General features: G+C 42.6%; 1 protein-coding gene across 2 annotated transcripts in view; it reads right to left on the reverse strand.

Annotated features, from left to right (window-relative positions):
* Positions 1 to 8,619: 8,619 nt before the first annotated feature.
* Positions 8,620 to 19,023, reverse strand: part of slc2a4rg (SLC2A4 regulator) — a 36,873-nt gene continuing 26,469 nt past the window's right edge. Inside the window, exons 5-9 of one of the 2 annotated variants that reach the window (XM_079180289.1) lie at positions 14,653 to 14,753; positions 12,278 to 12,551; positions 10,798 to 10,938; positions 9,143 to 9,243; positions 8,620 to 8,784 (exon numbers count right to left, since the gene is read on the reverse strand). In XM_079180289.1, coding sequence (XP_079036415.1) covers positions 8,637 to 8,784; positions 9,143 to 9,243; positions 10,798 to 10,938; positions 12,278 to 12,551; positions 14,653 to 14,753 — 765 coding nt within the window. In that variant the 3' untranslated portion in view covers positions 8,620 to 8,636. The remainder of the gene's footprint in view (positions 8,785 to 9,142; positions 9,244 to 10,797; positions 10,939 to 12,277; positions 12,552 to 14,652; positions 14,754 to 19,023) is intronic. The other variant, XM_079180290.1, reaches the window with a different exon arrangement.

Consider the following 19,023-nt stretch of genomic DNA (forward strand, 5'->3'; position numbering starts at 1 on the left):
CACAATCACCATGGAAACCAAGGATCACTGACAGTGTAGGGGAAAAAGCCAGGAGGGGGGAGGGAAGGGGGGGGGGGGGTGTCTTGGTTCCACCTCGGCTGTAAAGTGTCTCTCTCTCTCTCTCCGAGTGAAAAGGGGGGGAGTCTGAATCTATTGCAAAGCGTCGCGTGTCGGAGGAGCGGGCAGCCCGATGGCACCTTGCCGACGCAGAGTCCTACTGCCACAGACTTGCACTTTAATGACAACTGACTCCTATCAAAGCCCTGAACCCGTGGTTTACATTTTTTGATCCGATCTCTTTACGTACCTAAAAACAACTCGGTGACCGCACCTACCTTTAAGGATGTACTCCTATGTCCTCTTGACTGTTATCACGATATATAGAAATCACTGAATCTTTGTGCAGATTTGCTGTTTATAGAGCCTATGCCTTTTTTCTTTTCTTGTTTGTTTTTTTGGTGGGGTCCTTAATCTTTTCTTCACTTAAGTACCCCCCCCCCCCCCCCCCCCACACGCGGTTTCTATCAATCCATTCCTAAATGAATACCGGAGATTTTGACGGATGTACATACGATTTTTAGTATTTTAAAAAAAGGGAGGGGGGGGGGGGTGTGGGAGACAGAGAGAGTGTATGTCGGAGACTTTAGTTTCTAGCTTCCTTGTTTGGAGAATCAACAACGGATCCTCGTGACCTACACTTTGAACTCTTTCTGTCTCTCGCGCCGTCTCCGGGTTCAGTTCCTCTCACAGTGGAGGTTGTGACGATAAGACCCCGAAGGAGGAGCTGCCTTTTGTTTTCTTGTTTCTTTTTCTGTTCAGTCATGTAATTCCAGTTTCTCCGTACAGAATATGCAGCCTCTTCTCCATGGTTTGAACTTTGTTTTTGGTGGTATAAGTTTTAAAGAAGAGGATCTAAATTGTGCTTGAAATTTCCGAGTTTGATATTCGTAAAGAGTGTGATATTAATTTGTTTTGTTTAACGGCTATTTATTGAAAACCCTCTTTGTGTGGATTTCCTGATTTTATTTTGGAGAAGTCATTCCCTCCCTGCCTCTCTCTCTCTCTGAGTGTGTGTGTGTGTGTGTGTGTGCTTGTTTGTATGCAAGAATGTTTGAGTGTCCAAAATAAAAGTCTATATTGATTTCTTCTGATTATTTCCATGTTTTCGGCGATGTTATTGACAATTCAAGTGAGGCAGATGAAATGTCTTATTATTATGATTATGAGAACAATGATTACTGTTGTTGATGTTACTATTATTAATTATTATTATTATTATTAAGTGCTGGATGCTAAGCTTTATTGTGTGTTCTTTTTTTGATATTTTATATCTTGTATAAGAAAAAAATAGCTTTTATACTTTGCCTTGTTGTGGACAGCAAGCCATATGGCTTTTATCAACCTTTATCGTGCCAGTTTACGCTTTTTTTGTCGTACTTGCTTTTTTTACCGAAAAGGGGGGGGGGGGGGGCAACTTCACCGTCAAACTTCTCTGTTAGATATTGATTGAAACATATATTCAGCACACGCTTTTTGCATCACTAATGTACACTAATTGATTAATATCGAACCAAAAACAATCTAGTACCTTGTATACATGAAGTGCTTTCGTTTCACAGTCTGTGTGCGGGTGCTTTATTTTGAGGGATTTTATTGTCGTGGTTTTGTTGTCTGGTTGTTTTTTTATTTACATTTTTTTAAACCTGTCACTATTTGTCACAGTTTGAAAAAAAAAAAAAAAAAAAAAGTGCACATGTTATAGTATATTATTGTGAACATGAAGAAGGGCTGTGTGAAAGGACCGGCTAGCTTTTGAAGATCGCATCTTAAAACTCAAGCTGATTGGATTTTAGTTTCTACTGACTCACTCCTCACGCACGACACACAATCACGTAGAAATGCAGCACGTAGACACAAAAACAAACGCTCCCGTCAGACGGCGTTGAATCTACATTCTGTGTTTCTGTCAGCCAGTGTTTCACTGGCTTGAATCTAATAAAAAATTATAAAATGAAATAAAAAAGGGAAAGTGAGCGCTGCAGTAGTTACTCTGGGAAACATTTTGTTGCCATGGACTGCACTTCCCATTAACCTCCACTAAGAATTTGATTTGTGATGCTTTTCTTCACGTCTGGCAACTGTTCTTTATTTGAGCTGTTTTTATTTATTGTGTCTTTGTTCGACCCATTTATCAAAAAAATGTTGGGTAGTAAGAAGAAAAAAAAGAAAAAAGGAAAAAAAGGAGAAAGACAATGCTATTTTTAATGAATGTCAATGGTGGGTGTGGAAGGAGCCCGTGATCGGTGATAAATCTCTGTCCTGTGGTGCTGTTGTGGCCACTGAGAGACATCTGGATGTATGTGTGACTCCCCCCCTCCCCCCGCGGCCCTGCGCTCCTCTTCTCGCGACCCGTACTGTACGTCTTCTTCCTCATACCGGGTTGTACTTCAGGAAAAAAAAAAATGTCCGCCATCAACCCCTCAAATATGTGCCTCAATGACATTTCACCCCGCGTGCTTGTGTGTGCTTGTGTGTGTGTGTGTTTCCTGCACGTTTGTGTCGGACGGATAGAGATTACGAAGATGATCGGTGAAGAGGTGCAACAAAAACAAAAAAAAGTAGTGTTTTTTGGGGGATAAATCTTTCAAAGAGACAAATCATGATGGGCGACTAGATTCTCCTTCCCACCGTGTGTCGATGACCTTTCGTGCCCTGATTCTGTGGTCTTAACTGCATGCCTGTGCTCATTTTGTCATACCAAAGCGAAACGTCTTCGGCATCTGCACACAACCGTCTCATTCCACACGATGCAAAACTGGAACCGTTTGCTCTCTTGCAGATGAATATGGGTATTCTTAGACGTGTACAAATTGCAATCCTCGTTTAGCCTGTATAGCTTGATTCACACGTGCAAATCATGAAGCCATAGATATGGGTATATCTATATTATACTATATTTCAAAATTTGGCGCTTTTTACTTTAGATTTTGTTCTTCTAAGAGTGATGTGTGTATACCTTCATATATATGAATTTATATTACTATTATATTATTTATTTTCTCTCAAGTTTCAGAGGGTCTTTGATTTGTAAAAGGTCACACTTGAAGCTTGAGGTTTGTTTATTTTCATTGGGAATATTGTTCAATATGATACTGACTTTATATTGATGATTATCATAAACCTGTGTTTGTAACAAAAATGTGTTAAATAATCAAAAAAAAAAAAAATAACTGTCCTGTTTTTACACCCGTTTTGTTTCCGGGCAGATTTAAGTGCTCTTGTGCAGATTTCTTTATTTCTTTTGTTCGGTTGATAGTACTGATCACAAAACATTTTTACAGCCAACCATGAGCCTCCCGTTTTCGATGTTGGGGCTGGCCCAGCGGCCGGCCAAGCCTCTTTCTAACTTCATGTTTAGTGGAAGAATTAGCTTGACTTTTATTTGCAAAAACCAATCAGTCTCAATAAATTTTGAAATTGCTGCTGTAAAGAAGTGAAACACGTGTGCGCTGTGTCTTTTTTGTTGTTTCTTCTTCCTTTGGACTGTTTTATTGACTGCTGTCCACTAGGGGGCAGAGTGGACAAGTCAAGAGACAGGATATAACCCTGACTTGATTTCCTTCTTTGGAAGATTATAAACATCCTGCATTCACCGTTATTTCACACAAAACAATTAACTGACTCGGACAACAGACTTCTTAAATTCAGGTTTATTTTCTTTCCGTCACATTACATCACATAGATCACATTATCAGCATCACACATGGTCATCCATCTTTTCAAAGGCCTTTGACATTCACACAAATACTCCTCGAGTGCACCACTCAGAAAGTGCTTCCTCCGTGTGTGTGTGTGTGTGTGCATGTGTGACTGCTGATGAAGACCAGAGGCCGAGCCCACACATTACACACATTACAAACACACACGGGAGAAATCTTGCCCTCCAGTGAAGACCCGAGGCCGACGTCACGTTTACCCTCAAAAAGACAAAACGTGTGCGTTTGTCAGGCTGCAATGAGCTTTTTATATTTAGAGGAAGGACAAACGTCAGCCTTGGGTCATCAGTTACTGAAAGGGGAAATCAAACACAAAACCCTTCAGTGTTGTATCTCCGAACAAAAAAAAAAAAGAAAAAGCAATGCTAGACATGCAAAACCTCAAATTCAACCAGACAATCAATCAATGAGAAAACAAGCAGAGTCTGTTTTCACACCAGCCAGTTCGAGGCTCAGTAAAAACACAACAGGAGAAAAAAAAAACACAGCGGGTTAAAAGCCGGGACGAACAGTAAAGAGCAAAGTAGACCAAGCAGAGAACTGAGTGGAGCTGCCGTTTCAATGCATTACATTTGATTTGGAAGGAGATCTATTGGCTTTGCTGCTGCTGGTTTGCACACAAAATGACAAAACATTCAAGAAAGAAGCACATAAATTTAAAAACGTGGAAATAAAAAAGGCTTTTTTTTGTTTGTTTTTAATGCACATTTCAAGGGTTTAGTTTAGCTTAATATACTGGGTTAAAGGCTTGGATGGGACCACAGTAAAGCTGGGTAGGACAGGTAACGAGGTGAAGAGGAGAAGGGAAGGATATGTCGGTTAGGAAACAAGTGGACGCAAAAAATCATAAAAACAAAAACAAGCGTGCTGTCGGTTGGAATGTGCAGCGCAGGACAAAGATTCCCACACAGTGAACATTCTCAAAGGTCGAAACGTTATCCTGCCTGACAACGTAACGTCACAACATCCACAGTCACCGCACCAGTTTCGGAGAAATGGCGATTTTGGCGGGAGAGAAAGACAAAAGACGAACAGTGCGAGCAAGTCGCCCAGACGTCACCATTATAAAGCATCTCATTGCACAAAGTAAAGGTAATAAAGCAATACTGCATGGTTGCGTTATTTGATATGAATTAGCAGTGTGGCGACAGACATGGGAGGGTTAAAAGATTTGGATAGAAAAATCAGGACGCGCTACAGGCGGTAAAATCTAGCCAGCAAACAAGAAAAGAAAACATATTTTTGTAGGTTTTTACATTCAACAGGTTTCGTTTTTCTCCCCTTTGCCTCTAAGCTACGATATACATTGAATATTTTACGTGTTATGTTCACTATAGCTTCTCAATCGACTTTCTCAAAATAAAATAAAATATTCTGAGCCCACTATACTGTAAAAAAAAAGAAAAAGCGTACTTTTCATAGAAGATAACGAGAAAACAATATACGGAAAAACTAGCCTCACGGTTCTCTTTGCTGCATATTTACAAGAAAGCCCTGAAAACTGCCAATTCCACACGTCTCGTGAATCAACTTTCCCTGCAAATCCATTAACAGTTAATCTCCATCTCGCATTTCATGGGGTGAAATTGTATTTCTGCACAAAATTCACCAAAATAAGAGTCCACCAGAGCATCTTTGTACCCACAGTTCTCTCTGGCCATGAGCCAAGCTCTTACCGATACCACTTGAAGCCTTTGATCGTCAGTTTAGTGCAACTTCAACAAAAGGTTTCCGCCTCGCGGTTGTACGAATCCACAAGTTAGCGCGCATCTGTCCGTCCACGGTGAATCATCTCATTCTGCTGCATTATGTATTTTGGGTGACCAGTTATGGCTGCATGCTGAAGGACCTCTCGTGACTCACTAAAACAATCATTTTATACTTTTTGGGGCCGCTAATGATAACAGCTGAGTACATCGCAGACCCCCGAGCCGGGAAATACTTTGCGATGAGTTTGGCTAACCCATAAGAGCCAACAAACCACACTACTGAGTACATCACAGTCACCGCTACGTGGGCAGATGGTATGAAATGTTTTATACGACGAGTTTGAGCAGATTGCCTGCTTACGTCACCTTTTGTTTTTGAGAATGAATGAAGCTGGTTTTACTACAGCTTACAAGCCAGTCAGTGTCTAGACAGATGTAAGCTAATTGTGGGTCGTATCCATTTAATCACACATTACAGCAGGGGTGGTGGTGGTGGTTTCAGACACACCTGGCGGAGATCTGCGCTCTGCTGAGTACACCTTTTTTAGTTCATACGAATTCGCAAGTAATGGCCGAAAATGTGTTTTGTGAGGTTCCTGAGAACAGGACGGACAACAGCGGCCGTTGAAAGGTGGAATAGCGCAACGGGCCTAAAGAAAGCGTCGGCCTCTAACCTGCTGGTGGAATCTAAGAGCTTCAGATGGAGAGAGACCTGATGGGCTACAAGTGGTATCCAGCACTAATAACAGACTACCTCAGCAAAATGTAAATATGAAAGGAAGCACAAAGATGGGCTTCGTGGATAAAAAGGGTGTGTATTTAGAGTTAAACAAACACCAGGCAATAAAGCATTGTAAAAGCATCCGTTATAGAGACATTGATGTGTAGCCACTGACAGACTGGTGTTTCCCATCACTGAGACAAGGTCCTTGGCACTCCTCCAAGGAAAGGCAGAGTGACTGACTACATAAGTACCACACTGTACTTCCCCGTACCACACTCCTACAACAGTGTGTTCAGCACAATAAATCTGTCACGGAGCGCGAGACATTAACAGTCGAGATCACTTTCTTAGTAATGGGGGGACCCCCAGAGGTACAGAACCCTCTAATCCCTGACACCCCATTTATTCCATCGGGCAGTGACGACACCCCTCACACAAGAAAAGTCCTTTCACTTCAAAATGTTTCTGTATAAAATGTCCACGTATAAAAACATGCCTTTGCGCAACGTAGTGCAATTTCATTAGGTCAGTATACCTTTTTTTCTCTCCTATATGTTCTGTTCATTGGCACTTTGTGAAAGTTTGGGCTGGAATAAACGATTTACAGGCGGTTTGTTTAAAACTGTGAAATGAGACGTCATTCACTACCATTACGGCGAACACGTGTGCTTAATATGTCCGACTTCAAGCCACCGACTAACAGTCGATCTGCGGTTATCGAGAAGTGACGAGCGGCCGTCTTTAACGCGTATCGGCCGACAGCAGGAGCCACCTTTTAGAATAAAGGGCGTCACATGTTGTGAGGCAAATTAGTTTTTGATATAAACAAATAAATTGAGTCGACTAGTTTAGGGGAAGCAGGTCATCTTGAAAAGATCAGTTTCATCAAATTCACTGAGTCAGAACAAGTTAACAACCTTACAACAGTCGTTTTCATAGATTCACTACCGATGCGTAGTTATCATTACAGTCACTGCTGGAGTACAGTTTGATGCTGCTGATCAAAGAATAACAAGTTGACTTCTTTCACTGTATTTGTAGAAACACACCTTTAATGCAGCAGAGTATCTTTAAAAAACAACAAAAAAAACAAAACAAGCGTCTCCATTTGATTTCCTCTCATCGTTTTACATCTTGGATCATTTATAAGAAACGCAACAGGTCATAAAATGGGCTTTAAAAATGGAAGCGTGACATCATCGATTGGGAAAGGGGGAATTAAAGAAAAATTACAATTTATAACTATCTAAAAATCTATCACCTATATTTTATCTAAAGCAGCCCTGACGGTTACTTTTGTTCAGGCCACTTCTAAAACAGTTTTAAAACTCCTAATATTTGGAAACGAAAGAATCAAGAGTTAAGATCATTCTAAAGGATTAAACACATCTAATAACAAAAAAACAGCAAAAAAAGTCTTGGTTCTATGACGTCACCTACAAATGCGTTGGGTAACGTCTCCATATTCAAACCAAGACATTAACTAAAGAGCCGGATTCATCATCGGGACGCGATTGTTGGGATGCAATCTGTACGTTAATGACCTACGTACATCCGTCAGGCTCCAAGTTAAAGATTCAAACGGCAGTTATTCATCGGGGGAACAAAACGAAAAGAAAACTGCCTCAACAACAACGACCTCAAAACTAGACAACAAACGTAATCCTGCCGATTGCACCGTGCAACTACTGGTTGCTTCCGCATTCACTGCTGAAAATAAACTCTGTAAGAAATAGATATTTATCAGACATCCGCTGTGGCTTCAGTTATACTCTAAAGACGACTTATTTCTTCAAGGTTGCGCGTCTATGAGAGATAATTCATATATTGTGTACATCTCTGAAAAAATATTCTAGAAAGTCATGGGGAAACTTTGTTTTTTGTACCACGTGTGTGAGCATCTTTACAACAACATATTAAAAGACGGTCAGCTGGCTGTGCTGAAGTTGCGTAATGAACAGGAAGTAGATATTGAATATGTAGATAAAGTTAAAGTCTGTATCCAGGAAGGCTGCAGAAGACGGTGATGCTAGATTTAAGATTACACTAAAACTTGCTTGTGAGAGAAACGGTGAAAAAAAAAACAACGGATATGCTACAAAAGTGTTATCTGGTGTTATCGTAAAAGAAAAAAGTAATCATTCACCCCATAAACAATAACTACGTGATGCTCCTATAATGAACATATTATACAAAAAAGCTTATCTGAAGTCCTTAAACATCGCCTTGAGTTGAGGCTGAAAAATAGACAGCGAAACATTAAAAAAAAAAAAGAAATCATAAACTTTCAATTTAGACGTTTTCCTTATTCGTGATTCAAAAAGAGTTTCCCCAACCTGCAGTCATTTTTACCCCCCCCCCCCCCCCCCCCCCATCTCCCCCGGTGGAACAGTCCACCTTCAGCCGTCGCTCCGGGTGAGGGAGCGCTCATCTCCTGGACTCCGGGTAGGAGGGGCTGGATGGATTGTCGGTGAACCTCTGACAGGCTTTTTTCCAGCGACAGGCCGTGCACCACATCTCTTTCTTCTCCATGCCGTACACCTTTCGGCACTTCTTCGCCTCCCCACGGGGTTTCCTTGGTAACAGCAGATGTGACAGCATAAGGACACGCAGACAGACATCCAGACGCCCACAGGAGTGAGTGTGTGTGTGTGTGTGTGTGCAATGTGCTCCGAGGCACAAATACATGGAGCTGCAGGTTCTTCCTTTCAACTAGGAAAATATAGAGACTGCTCTTTGTTGTGTGATCTGATCTCTGATGTGCTTCCTGCTTTTTATCAAGCAGCTCAAACTACCGACAAACAACGTGATCATTTCAAGCAATCTGTGGAGTTCAAAGGGATGACTGACAAACAAACATGACCGCTACATCCCGGGAACCCTAAACCATCACCGCTACATCCTCAGAACACTAAAACACAACCGCTACATACCTGGTTCCTGGTGTAGTTTTAGGAGGCGGCGTTAGTAAAGCGTTGGCGCTGTCGGCCGGCTGTCGCTTTTCTCCGACGCCCCGGATGTTATTCACGGCCCCCTGAAAGAGTGGAAGGGCATCATGAGGATCGTTCACTACGACGACTATACTTTATTGACAAAGACGTACAGAGAGACCCAACCAGACCTGAACATTTAGACAACAATGAACCACTCCAGGATGAACATGGACTCAACCTGTCCTCGCCCCGCGAATACGCACCGATGTTGATGTTAAGTTTTGGTGAGTTTGTGTCGTTTCTTTAGGGTTTGAATGAGGTTCGTTTTAAGACGCTTGAACATCGAGCTGAAACTACTTTACGGCGCCACACAGACGCGTGAGGACTCCACGTAAAATACTATTAAATCTAAATGTATACGCAGAACAGAGTCCTAAAAGCAGGGAATGAGTCAGAATGTTTGCACTTTCGGTTCCCTCGTGTTATTTTTGGTATAAGAATGTATAAATCTCTGAAGCGATAAAATGATGTAAAAGCTCAAATTCATGACTGGTATCTAATGACATATTTTACGAGTCTTGAAAAAGGTGGACTAAAATGTGGTGTTCGTGACTATTATCTTTGATGATTATTTTTTTTGACATAATCCAAAATAACTTTAGTGCAACAATAAGTCATCGCTGCAGCAGCTCACACTGATCAGATCAATCTGCACCATCCTGATCCTTTCTGGGCCGCCTTAAAAACCCGCCAGTTAAAAATCAATTCATATAAAATTCACCCGTGCGTGTTTTATCTTTGACGAGGAGCGCTCACGTCAGGTAGTTTCCTTTGTGTCCCAGCAGTGGTTCCCCGTCAGCTTTATTATTGATTTTAAGACCCTTTTATTGGTCCGTAAATCTTTAAAGAGTTCTGTGTCTGAGGACGCCTGATGTGCTTTTAAGATACAATATGTGGCCCCCGGATCCCTCCGGTCCTTGGACTGTCTGCTGGCCGTCCCACGAGCCCGGACTGATTCACGGCGGTGCTGCTGTGGCCCCCCCGGCCTTTAAAACCGTCTGCTAGAGAGCATTCTGAAGTTTTTACCTTTTAATCTTTATTCATATCTAAATCACATTCATCTTACATAAAGTACGAGACACAATATGATATAATCTAATGTTACGCCTCCTTTTACATTTGAGTTTATGTGATCTTATATTATAAGCAGTGAGCGACTCCTTGATTGACACAAACAAAATGTGCTGCGAAGAATTCATTTCGTGGACTACTTTATCGCCTTTAAGCAACCCATGTAAGGAAAGTACGAACTAAACGACGATGAAACAAAAGTTTAATATCCTGTAAACTATTTTAGTCAAATGTAGATTTTTACGATCTCCCGTGTCTAAAATATTGAAAAACAAACTGACCGTCTTTGTAGAAGTTTGCGCTTTTGTCGGTGAAACTTTTTCTGACAGTCGCGTCTGAAAGTCTTTCCTGGTGCACCCCGACAAGCAGAAACCAAGATGTGCCGTTTAAAGTCTCGGTATTTAAAAGACGATGTGTTAAAAAAAGCGGAGAGTGAAAAACAAAAAAAGTGACAAAAAGGTTTTGAGTGGAAACAGGAGAGATGTTAGAGTAAATAAAAAGGCGTGAGATTAAGCCTCACTCACCGGGACGCCTTTGAAAATGACTCGAGGGGGTTGCCACGACACACTGAGGCCGTTCCCAGTCCCAGTCCCAATTCCAGGCCCGGTCCCATTACCTAACCCGGCCAGCTCAGGACCCACTGGGATACTCACTGGAGCAGAGGCCTGGAACATGGACGACAACCACCCCGCCATAGAGCGGAGAGGAGGAGGAGGGACAGGAAGAGTGCAGATAGAAAACAGAGGAGGAGAATACAGGAACAAATGAAGATCATGTAAATGAGCAGGGAAGGCATTCATTGTCTCACCGCTACGTCTGAAACGCTGATCAGGTGTCAAAAACAACATGTCGTCTACAAAAACTGTTCACATGAACACAACCGGTGTGAGATTTGAGATTATAAACCAGCATGAAGAAGTTAGCGGTACCGGGTAGAAGAGTACCGCTCAATGAGAGTAGTAGTTGTACTTTCACAGCGTATACATACTGTAAGGCTACTTTAGAGTTTTGTGTTGCAACCGTCAACATATGCGGAAGGACCGAGTCCAAGGTTTGGTTAAAAATAAAGATTTTTAGATGCCAAATGTGTTTTTCTCACAGCTGAAACCAGAGATTTTTTTGTTTTTACCTCCAAGGGCATGCAAGTGAGGAGCGCACATGAATCTAAGCAGTTACAAGAAGAAGAACGAGGAGGAGGAGGAGGAGGAGGAGGCAAAGCTGCCACAAAGCAGTTTAAAGCAGGAATTTGAGCAGGATTAAACGACTTTAAAACATATTCAGACTTCGTGTGAACTTATGATAATATTTTTGCAAGAAAGTTTCTTTTCTTCCCGTTCTCTCTGACATGAACGCCCACACTGGTGGAGGAGTTAAGTCACTCACTGACCTTTCTTTCCCACACTGATCTCACTGAGTCCATGAGACAGAACATCTTTGTGGCTCTGTAGCAAACACTGCTGCATGTTTTCCTGGTGTTTTTAAGGGGCATCGCGATGGAGAAGTGGTTCTCAACCTGCTGAGGATCACGGGGGGGCACCGGGGTTTAGATCGGTCTAAAATCCCAACACTTACTGGATCATTTATACAAAAACTATCTAAAAATGATTTTGTCTTAACTCAAGAACACCAAGCACCAAGTCGGCCACATTCTTGCAAAAGACAGTATTTGTGCAGAGAGTCAAATAAAAATGTATATTATTTGTATTTTAATATCTGTAGAAGCAGAGCGGCTGTGTAGGATTATTTGGAATCATTAGAAACGTTTGGATCACGAGATCAGAGCGCCGGTAAGTCCAAAAGTGACATTCGACAAGATGGAATAATTGTATTTATGTCGACTAAACAGACGCGTTTTTCAATAAAGAACATCGATTTAATTCTTTAAAAAGACATTTAATACGCTGAATTGTTTTTTTTCTCTCAACTGATGATTTATTCTGCGTATTTGTTACTTTGTAAGCCCGTCTCCGTGAGCGTCTGTGCCCGGCGCACCGTGTGAATTACCTGGTAGGCGTGGTCGGTCTGGATGTGGTAGAACACGGAGGGAGCCGACTGGCTGAGCATCGTGGGGGCGGGGCTCTGCGGGCCGCTCACGTCGATGTGCTCGGAGTGAGAGACGACGGCGAGCGGCGAGGGGAAGGCGGGCGGCGGGTCGCTGGTGGTCGGGGAGGTGGGGGTGAGGCTGGACAGGCCCTCCGTCAGGCTGTCCATGTTGACGTCGATCTCCGTGTAGTAGAAGTCCTCCTCCCCGTCGCTGTAGTCGGAGTCGCTGCCGCGCCTGTGGAGAGGAGCAACAGCTGCTTTAAACTCAGGACGTCATGAATTAAAGTTATTTGTTCCATTTTAATTCGTTAGGTAGTTAGAAAGACTGTTTTTCCATTTCATGTCCCATTTATAACATTGAAACTATAATTTATGAACTACTCATAACGGAAAATATCTCCATGAGGCTTCAGGAAACTAAATTTGAAGAAATTTAGGAGAAGTTGAGAATGTAAATTTACCCAAAACGCCCTCCTTTCATTTGAAATGCTTTGTATGCAGCAGCCAGTTTCAATCGCTCGTTCAGGTCCACGATCTCAAATGGAAAATCCTCAGAATTATTCTAAAGACTGCTGACTGTGCTGGATGATGCAGTAACAGTCTAATAATATAACTGTACACTGGATGGTTTTAAAGTTATTAATTAAGCTTCATTTTGTTTCCCCAATATGATTTAATGATAAACTGTAAACATGCACGCCACACTGAGAAGAAGAAAACCATAAACACAAAACATTACAGCTACATTTTAAACACTAACTCGGGGTAATTGTGGCCGTGAAAGAAGACGATGTCCTTCAGTTACTGAACAGAGTTCAGGAAGAAGTTCCTCTTCCCAGCAGCAGAGGGCAGTAAAGGACAGTTTGATGAAGTGTCAACAACTGAGGAGGTTTAACTCCTGCATGGAGTAACAGGAGCCTCTCCCCCTTGCTTTTACTATTAAATTAACATAAAATCATCATGATTTCCAATATTTGTGCAAAGTTATGACAAAAATAAATAAATGTGATGCCATGGAGTTATATTCAGTGATCTTTTCAGCATTGTGATGCAAAAGTATCTACTTTGTTGGGCAAAATATCTCTGAAGGCACGAGATGCCCGTCTAAAGAATCTGTAATTCAAAACGTCAGCTGGACGGATGTGAAGGCGGCTTTCAGGACACTTCTCCGCGGTGGAATCACAACTTCCTGTTCCATCACATGATGCCATTGCGCCCAAAAAGACTATTTCCAGCAGACTTGCATTGAGACAGAAGCTTCTGGGACACAGCGGGTTATTTTATACTTTAAGTCTTCCTGCACCGCTAGAGACACTTTCATGGGAATGAACGCTGCGTCCAGTTCTCTTTAAACAGCCACGAGTTGAACAGCAGCCGATCTGTGACCAGTGTAACGAGGGTCACTGTTTAACTAAACCAGTTTAACACGACCAGCTGTGGAGGAAGAGCTACTGGAGTGACACCTACACAGTGAAGGTCTTTAACAATAAAAACAAAGCCAGTGTTAAAAAAAAATACATAAATAAACAAAAATAATGTGCTTTCTACCCCAAAAACAATCTGTTATTTTAGATAAAATAATCCTTCAGTGTTGCATGTCCACTATTGCAAAGTTTAAATGTTTTCGATATTCAAATATTTAAGGAAATTTAATATTTTGTCATAATCTTAAAGTTAACCTTAAATGTTAAACATAAGTACCTGTATCCATCATTGACAAAGCACTATTAAAAGTAAAATATTTATTTTTTTAAATGAGAAATGACATCATGTTATACTGGTCACATGGTTTTGGAACAAACCATTTTTTTAGTTGTAGGGGGATTTTAAGTTGGCAACAGTTAGACATTAACACATTTATATAATTTAAATGTGAAACTCAATTAAAAATAAGTTTTGTAACAATTGTAAAAAATTAATTTACTTAAATAAATAGAATCCCAACTACAAAGTTTTATAAATTATTATTTTTTGAGACCCACTCAATTGAATAATAGAAATCTCAAAAACTGTCAATTTAGGAAGACCATGAACATTACAAGCTAAATGAAACTGTGCAAAATGTTTGTCTGATCTTATAACATGCTTTCCCTGAATATTAATGATATTTGTGAAGAATATAGTTTGGAAAATACAGTTATCATAAAACGTACCCCGACTTAGAGAACGACTCAAACTTTTAAATAGTTTGAGTCACAATGAAGCTCATCAATGAGACTCAAACAGATCACACTGCCTGGTGCATGGGTGAGTGTTCAGCTATGACGTCACCCATTGGTTTGTGGACTCACGTTTTTAAAGTATTTGACATTCCAACACATTCAGAGACGACTCACCCCAGGTGGGCGCTGCGGACATGTCTCTGGATCCCTGAGGAGGTGCTGAGGACCTTTTCACAGTTCTTCCACAAGCACTTGAACATCACCTTCATGGAGTTCTGAAAGAAACAACCACATAAAAAAAAAACAGCACGAGTCAAACGAGATGCTTTATTCATTCAATCCTTTAAGTGAAGCCCGTGGGTCGTAAATCATTCCCCCCCCCCCCCCCCCAACACTGGGAAAACATGAGCTGCCAGTCGTGGTAGAGACGGTGATGAAACCAAACATATGATCTGCAGAACACAGTCCTGAATTGGAAACGGGAGGTTTATGCAGCGAGCATTGCCACGTTCCTCTGGATCTCATCGGCAGCCTCAACACAAAGGCCTTCGTGGGGGGACGGAGTGCCGCACTACAAGGAACCAAACACTGCACCTCATTACAGAGCCATTAGAGCAGCAAGCCTATAAAAACAGAAACCCGATATGTGACGAGTTCAGACACATTCAGAGTAAAAGAGAAAGACGGGACAATGAAACGGTACCCTTCTGTCTACCTCGTGTACCTTCACTGATCGATGAGCAGACTCTATTTTCACTCTTCCTGCCGTCTGTGCACGTTGTGAGCCGAGGTGAACAAAACCCATCTCACTGGGAACAGTTTGGTGTTAGACTCTATCGTGCTGCACCCTAACGGACATCGGACAGTTTTCCGTGGTCATTTGACCAGTACACAGATGGAAGGTGTCTTTAGTTAGAGGGACAACAGCGGAGCAGTGAGGATTTTTTTTTAATAGCTCGCCGGGAAGAGAACGTACCAGGCAGCAAACTCCGGTTCTGAGAAGTGAAGTCAAAGCTTCACGTGTTAAAGCTGCATTCTCTCTAATGTCCACCAGGGGGCGACTCCTCTGGTTGTATAGAAGTCTATGAGAAAATGACTCTACTTCTCTCTTGATTTATTACCTCAGTAAACATTGTAAACATGAGTTTATGGTCTCAATCTCTAGTTTCAAGTCTTCTTCAATACAGCATGATGTTCATTTAGTAAATGATGGTCCATTTAGAGTCAAACAGACCATAAAGCAGGGCATGATTTAGGGCGGGGCTAACTTCTGACAGGTCACTACCACGGTGACATATACAGCTGATGAGCTCAGGTGTTTCCACTCTGCCACGCCCACCTCCAATACCTAATAATAGACAGTGGACCCGAGTCACTGTGGCCAAACAATAGATCATTTAATCCTCTACAATACGAGCGCAAAAGAGACTCAAGCTCCAAAGCGCCTTGACTGACAATGAAAGTGACAAGACTGATGTCTCATGACAAGCAGTTTCACTTTGGGCCATCAGGTGAGAAGAACAATTTGATCCCTGGTCCCTTTGTATGACTCTAGGGATGCCAAATAGCTATGAATTGCATCAGGGCCTTATCCACAGATCTTGCTATTACTTGTTATTGTGCGCAAAGGTTACGCTGCCGAGTACCTGGTGCTTTGACAGGTAACCGCTATCAAACACTGGCTTAGCTCGGGGCAGCGGCCCCACACCGTCAGTGATTAGGGCCTCAAACTGCCGACTGACAGCTGGAATCGGCTGCTACGGAGCCGGTTTAATGACCCCGATACAGATTACCAGTCAGCTGACACGTGCTACAGGATTGCACAGCTTCCTCCAAGGATGGAGCCCTCTGTTCACTCTGCAGATCACTAAAAGACCAATTTATTAGCTGTGCAATCCGCTCAAACAGTGAGGAAAAAAAAACAAAACACCACCCGGATCCTTCTCATTAAACTTAAGCAAGAGAAGCAAATTACTCACAATATCCCATCTCTGACCAACCATAACTTTGCATTCTGCAACACCATCTTTTCCTGCTCTGCCTCGTGCCGCAACCGCTCATTTGCTACTTGCTCGTCCAGCTTACGCTTCTCCATCTCCATCTCTCCCAGAAAGAAAACTAACAAAAGCAATTATTTTTGCTGCTCAAAGGTAAGGCTCCCTGAACTTATAGTTCCTGTGCTGCTATTCACTGACCCCAGGCCCTCTTGTTTAGCAACCAGCACCCCTTTCTCAACCAACTGCAGTTTAACCGTCGCCTTTACATTTTCCTCAAGCCGTGACCAAAGAGGGAGATGCACACGACCAAGCACATTATTTATTAACTTAAAGGCACCATAAGAGGCTTAAACTAACAGGCATTTGGAGTCAGCAGTGTAGGTGAGTGCATGAAACGAGCTTAAAAGAGATAATGTAGAAACAAACCCTCTTGGCCATCAAAAAACCCAAATGAGTGTCGCAGGGAGGAGCGCAGAGCTAACTGAGCTCAGAGAGGGTTTTTTAAAGAGAGTGCACTGGGACAACACAGGGCCCACCATGTGTTGCCAATGTCGCTGATGAGCTCAGGTGTTTCCACTCTGCTGATGACCCTCTAGGCCACGCCAACCTGCAAACACCTGCAGGAAAAAGCAGCCACACAAACACTGACCTCTTCCTGAACCTCTTGATCCCCAAGAGCAGAGCTCTGTCAATGTTTGGCACTGATGATGTGATTCTTACAATAAAACCGGGATAACCGCTCGGTTCATGAGCCGTGAGGAGAAAGATGGATAGACGGATAGACGGATAGATGGATAGATAGATAGATGGATAGATAGATAGATGGATAGATAGATAGATAGATGCAGTGGGTGTTCTTTGTTTTAATTTATTTTCTCTTTCTGCTTGCAGCTGTCCGATGAGCAGGCACAGACCTGCTCCGCTGCTAATGAAAGGCGGTGTGTGTGTGTGTGTGTGTGTGTGTGTGTGTGTGTGTGTGTGTGTGTGTGTGTGTGTGTGTGTGTGTGTGTGCGCTCTGTCACTACCTTTCAACAGCCTCTGGAGAAAGAAGGCAGAGAAAACACTGAGCGAGGGAAGTGAGAGTAGAGAACAGGTTTATTCCTCAATGGTTGTGTTAACTCTCTCCTTCACTACTGTTTCCTTTGAACTCACCGACATGTCGCTCACTCTTCATTTTATACAACAACGAACCATTAAAAGGTCTGGAGTGCTGCTGGCTTAATGCACGTCCCCCCCCCCCGCCACGCTGTTTAAAACTACCCTCCTTGTACAAATGAACCAGCAAAGCTAGCCTTTAATCCCACAAACAATCACAAATCACTTAATTCCCTTAAAGCGTTTTTCTTGCATCTTAACACTGTTACAGTAAGTCTGGTGATTGCCATGTTTAATAATCCTCTTAAGCAAACAGCCTACGATCCGACGGGCAGCGGCCCACGGAGGGTTTAACGCCTCCGTGGGGCGGGCGGCCCGGCTGTATATCGCGGCGTCACCGAGCTAGCTGGTTAGCTCGCGTTTTAGCCCCTCGTCTGCACGATCTCTTTTAAGCTCGTTATTGACTCTTTCCGTAAGTAACCGTTTCTGCAGACTTTGCATTGAACTACCCACAATTCATTGCGTTGTGACGTTAAACACGGGTTTACCGGGGGAAAATAAAAATGTTCAGCCTGGTTTATTACATTTACACAGAACCATTAAGGATTTAAGATGAGATTAGAAACTATATCACACAGTTGGTTTATTCGTCGTTCCCTGACGTTCAAATCAGGGAGTAAAAACATAAAATAAACACCCACAATTGCACATAACATGTCATGACTTTGTCAAGTTAACGTGACATGTCGCAGCAAAATCACAGTCTCTCACAGTCAACCAGCCAACAGCTGGATCCCTGAGGGTTCAGGGTTTAAGGCCTTAAGGGGGGAACGTTTGGGATTGGGCCCAATATGTGTGTGTGTGTGTATTCCTCCCGGCGTCTTTCCTACTTCATTTCCTGTCTGCTTATCTGCGGTATGTCCGAGGGTCTCTGGCAGCATCGTCCTCGGGAGTCTTTGTGGTTTTTATACATTCGGCAGCTCAATAATCTTCACCGCTGCACGACTCCAGGGGAGCTGGAAATCACAAACTCCCACATATCGTACAGTGTGTGAGCTCTCTGTCGCTGTACGGCTATACAGGAAACACGGGAGATTGATTTCTCCTCTTGTTGCTACCATGACGACTGCTCTAAACCCTCCCGAGTGCTCGTTTTTATGCATCCCTTGAACCTTTTGTTACGTCCTGCTGTTCATCCCTCCCCTCCTTACTCAATATCTCCCCTCCCTGAAAAGACTGAAATGCTGGATGGAAAGCTTCTTGAGATTGAAAACACTTTGATGTTCTGGTCTGTTTCCAAAAGTGAAAAAAAAAGAAGAAAACTGAGAGGGAGAGAAGTGAAAGGGAGAACGTAATCCATCATCCACACGAGCAGAGAGCGACGGGCCTTAAGTCCGAGGATGTTGGACTGCACGGTGCTTACATTTGCTGCTGTGTTTTCCAAAGTGTTCTC

The sequence above is a fragment of the Pholis gunnellus genome (genome assembly GCF_910591455.1).
Source record: "Pholis gunnellus genome assembly, chromosome: 2".
Classification (NCBI taxonomy): domain Eukaryota; kingdom Metazoa; phylum Chordata; class Actinopteri; order Perciformes; family Pholidae; genus Pholis; species Pholis gunnellus.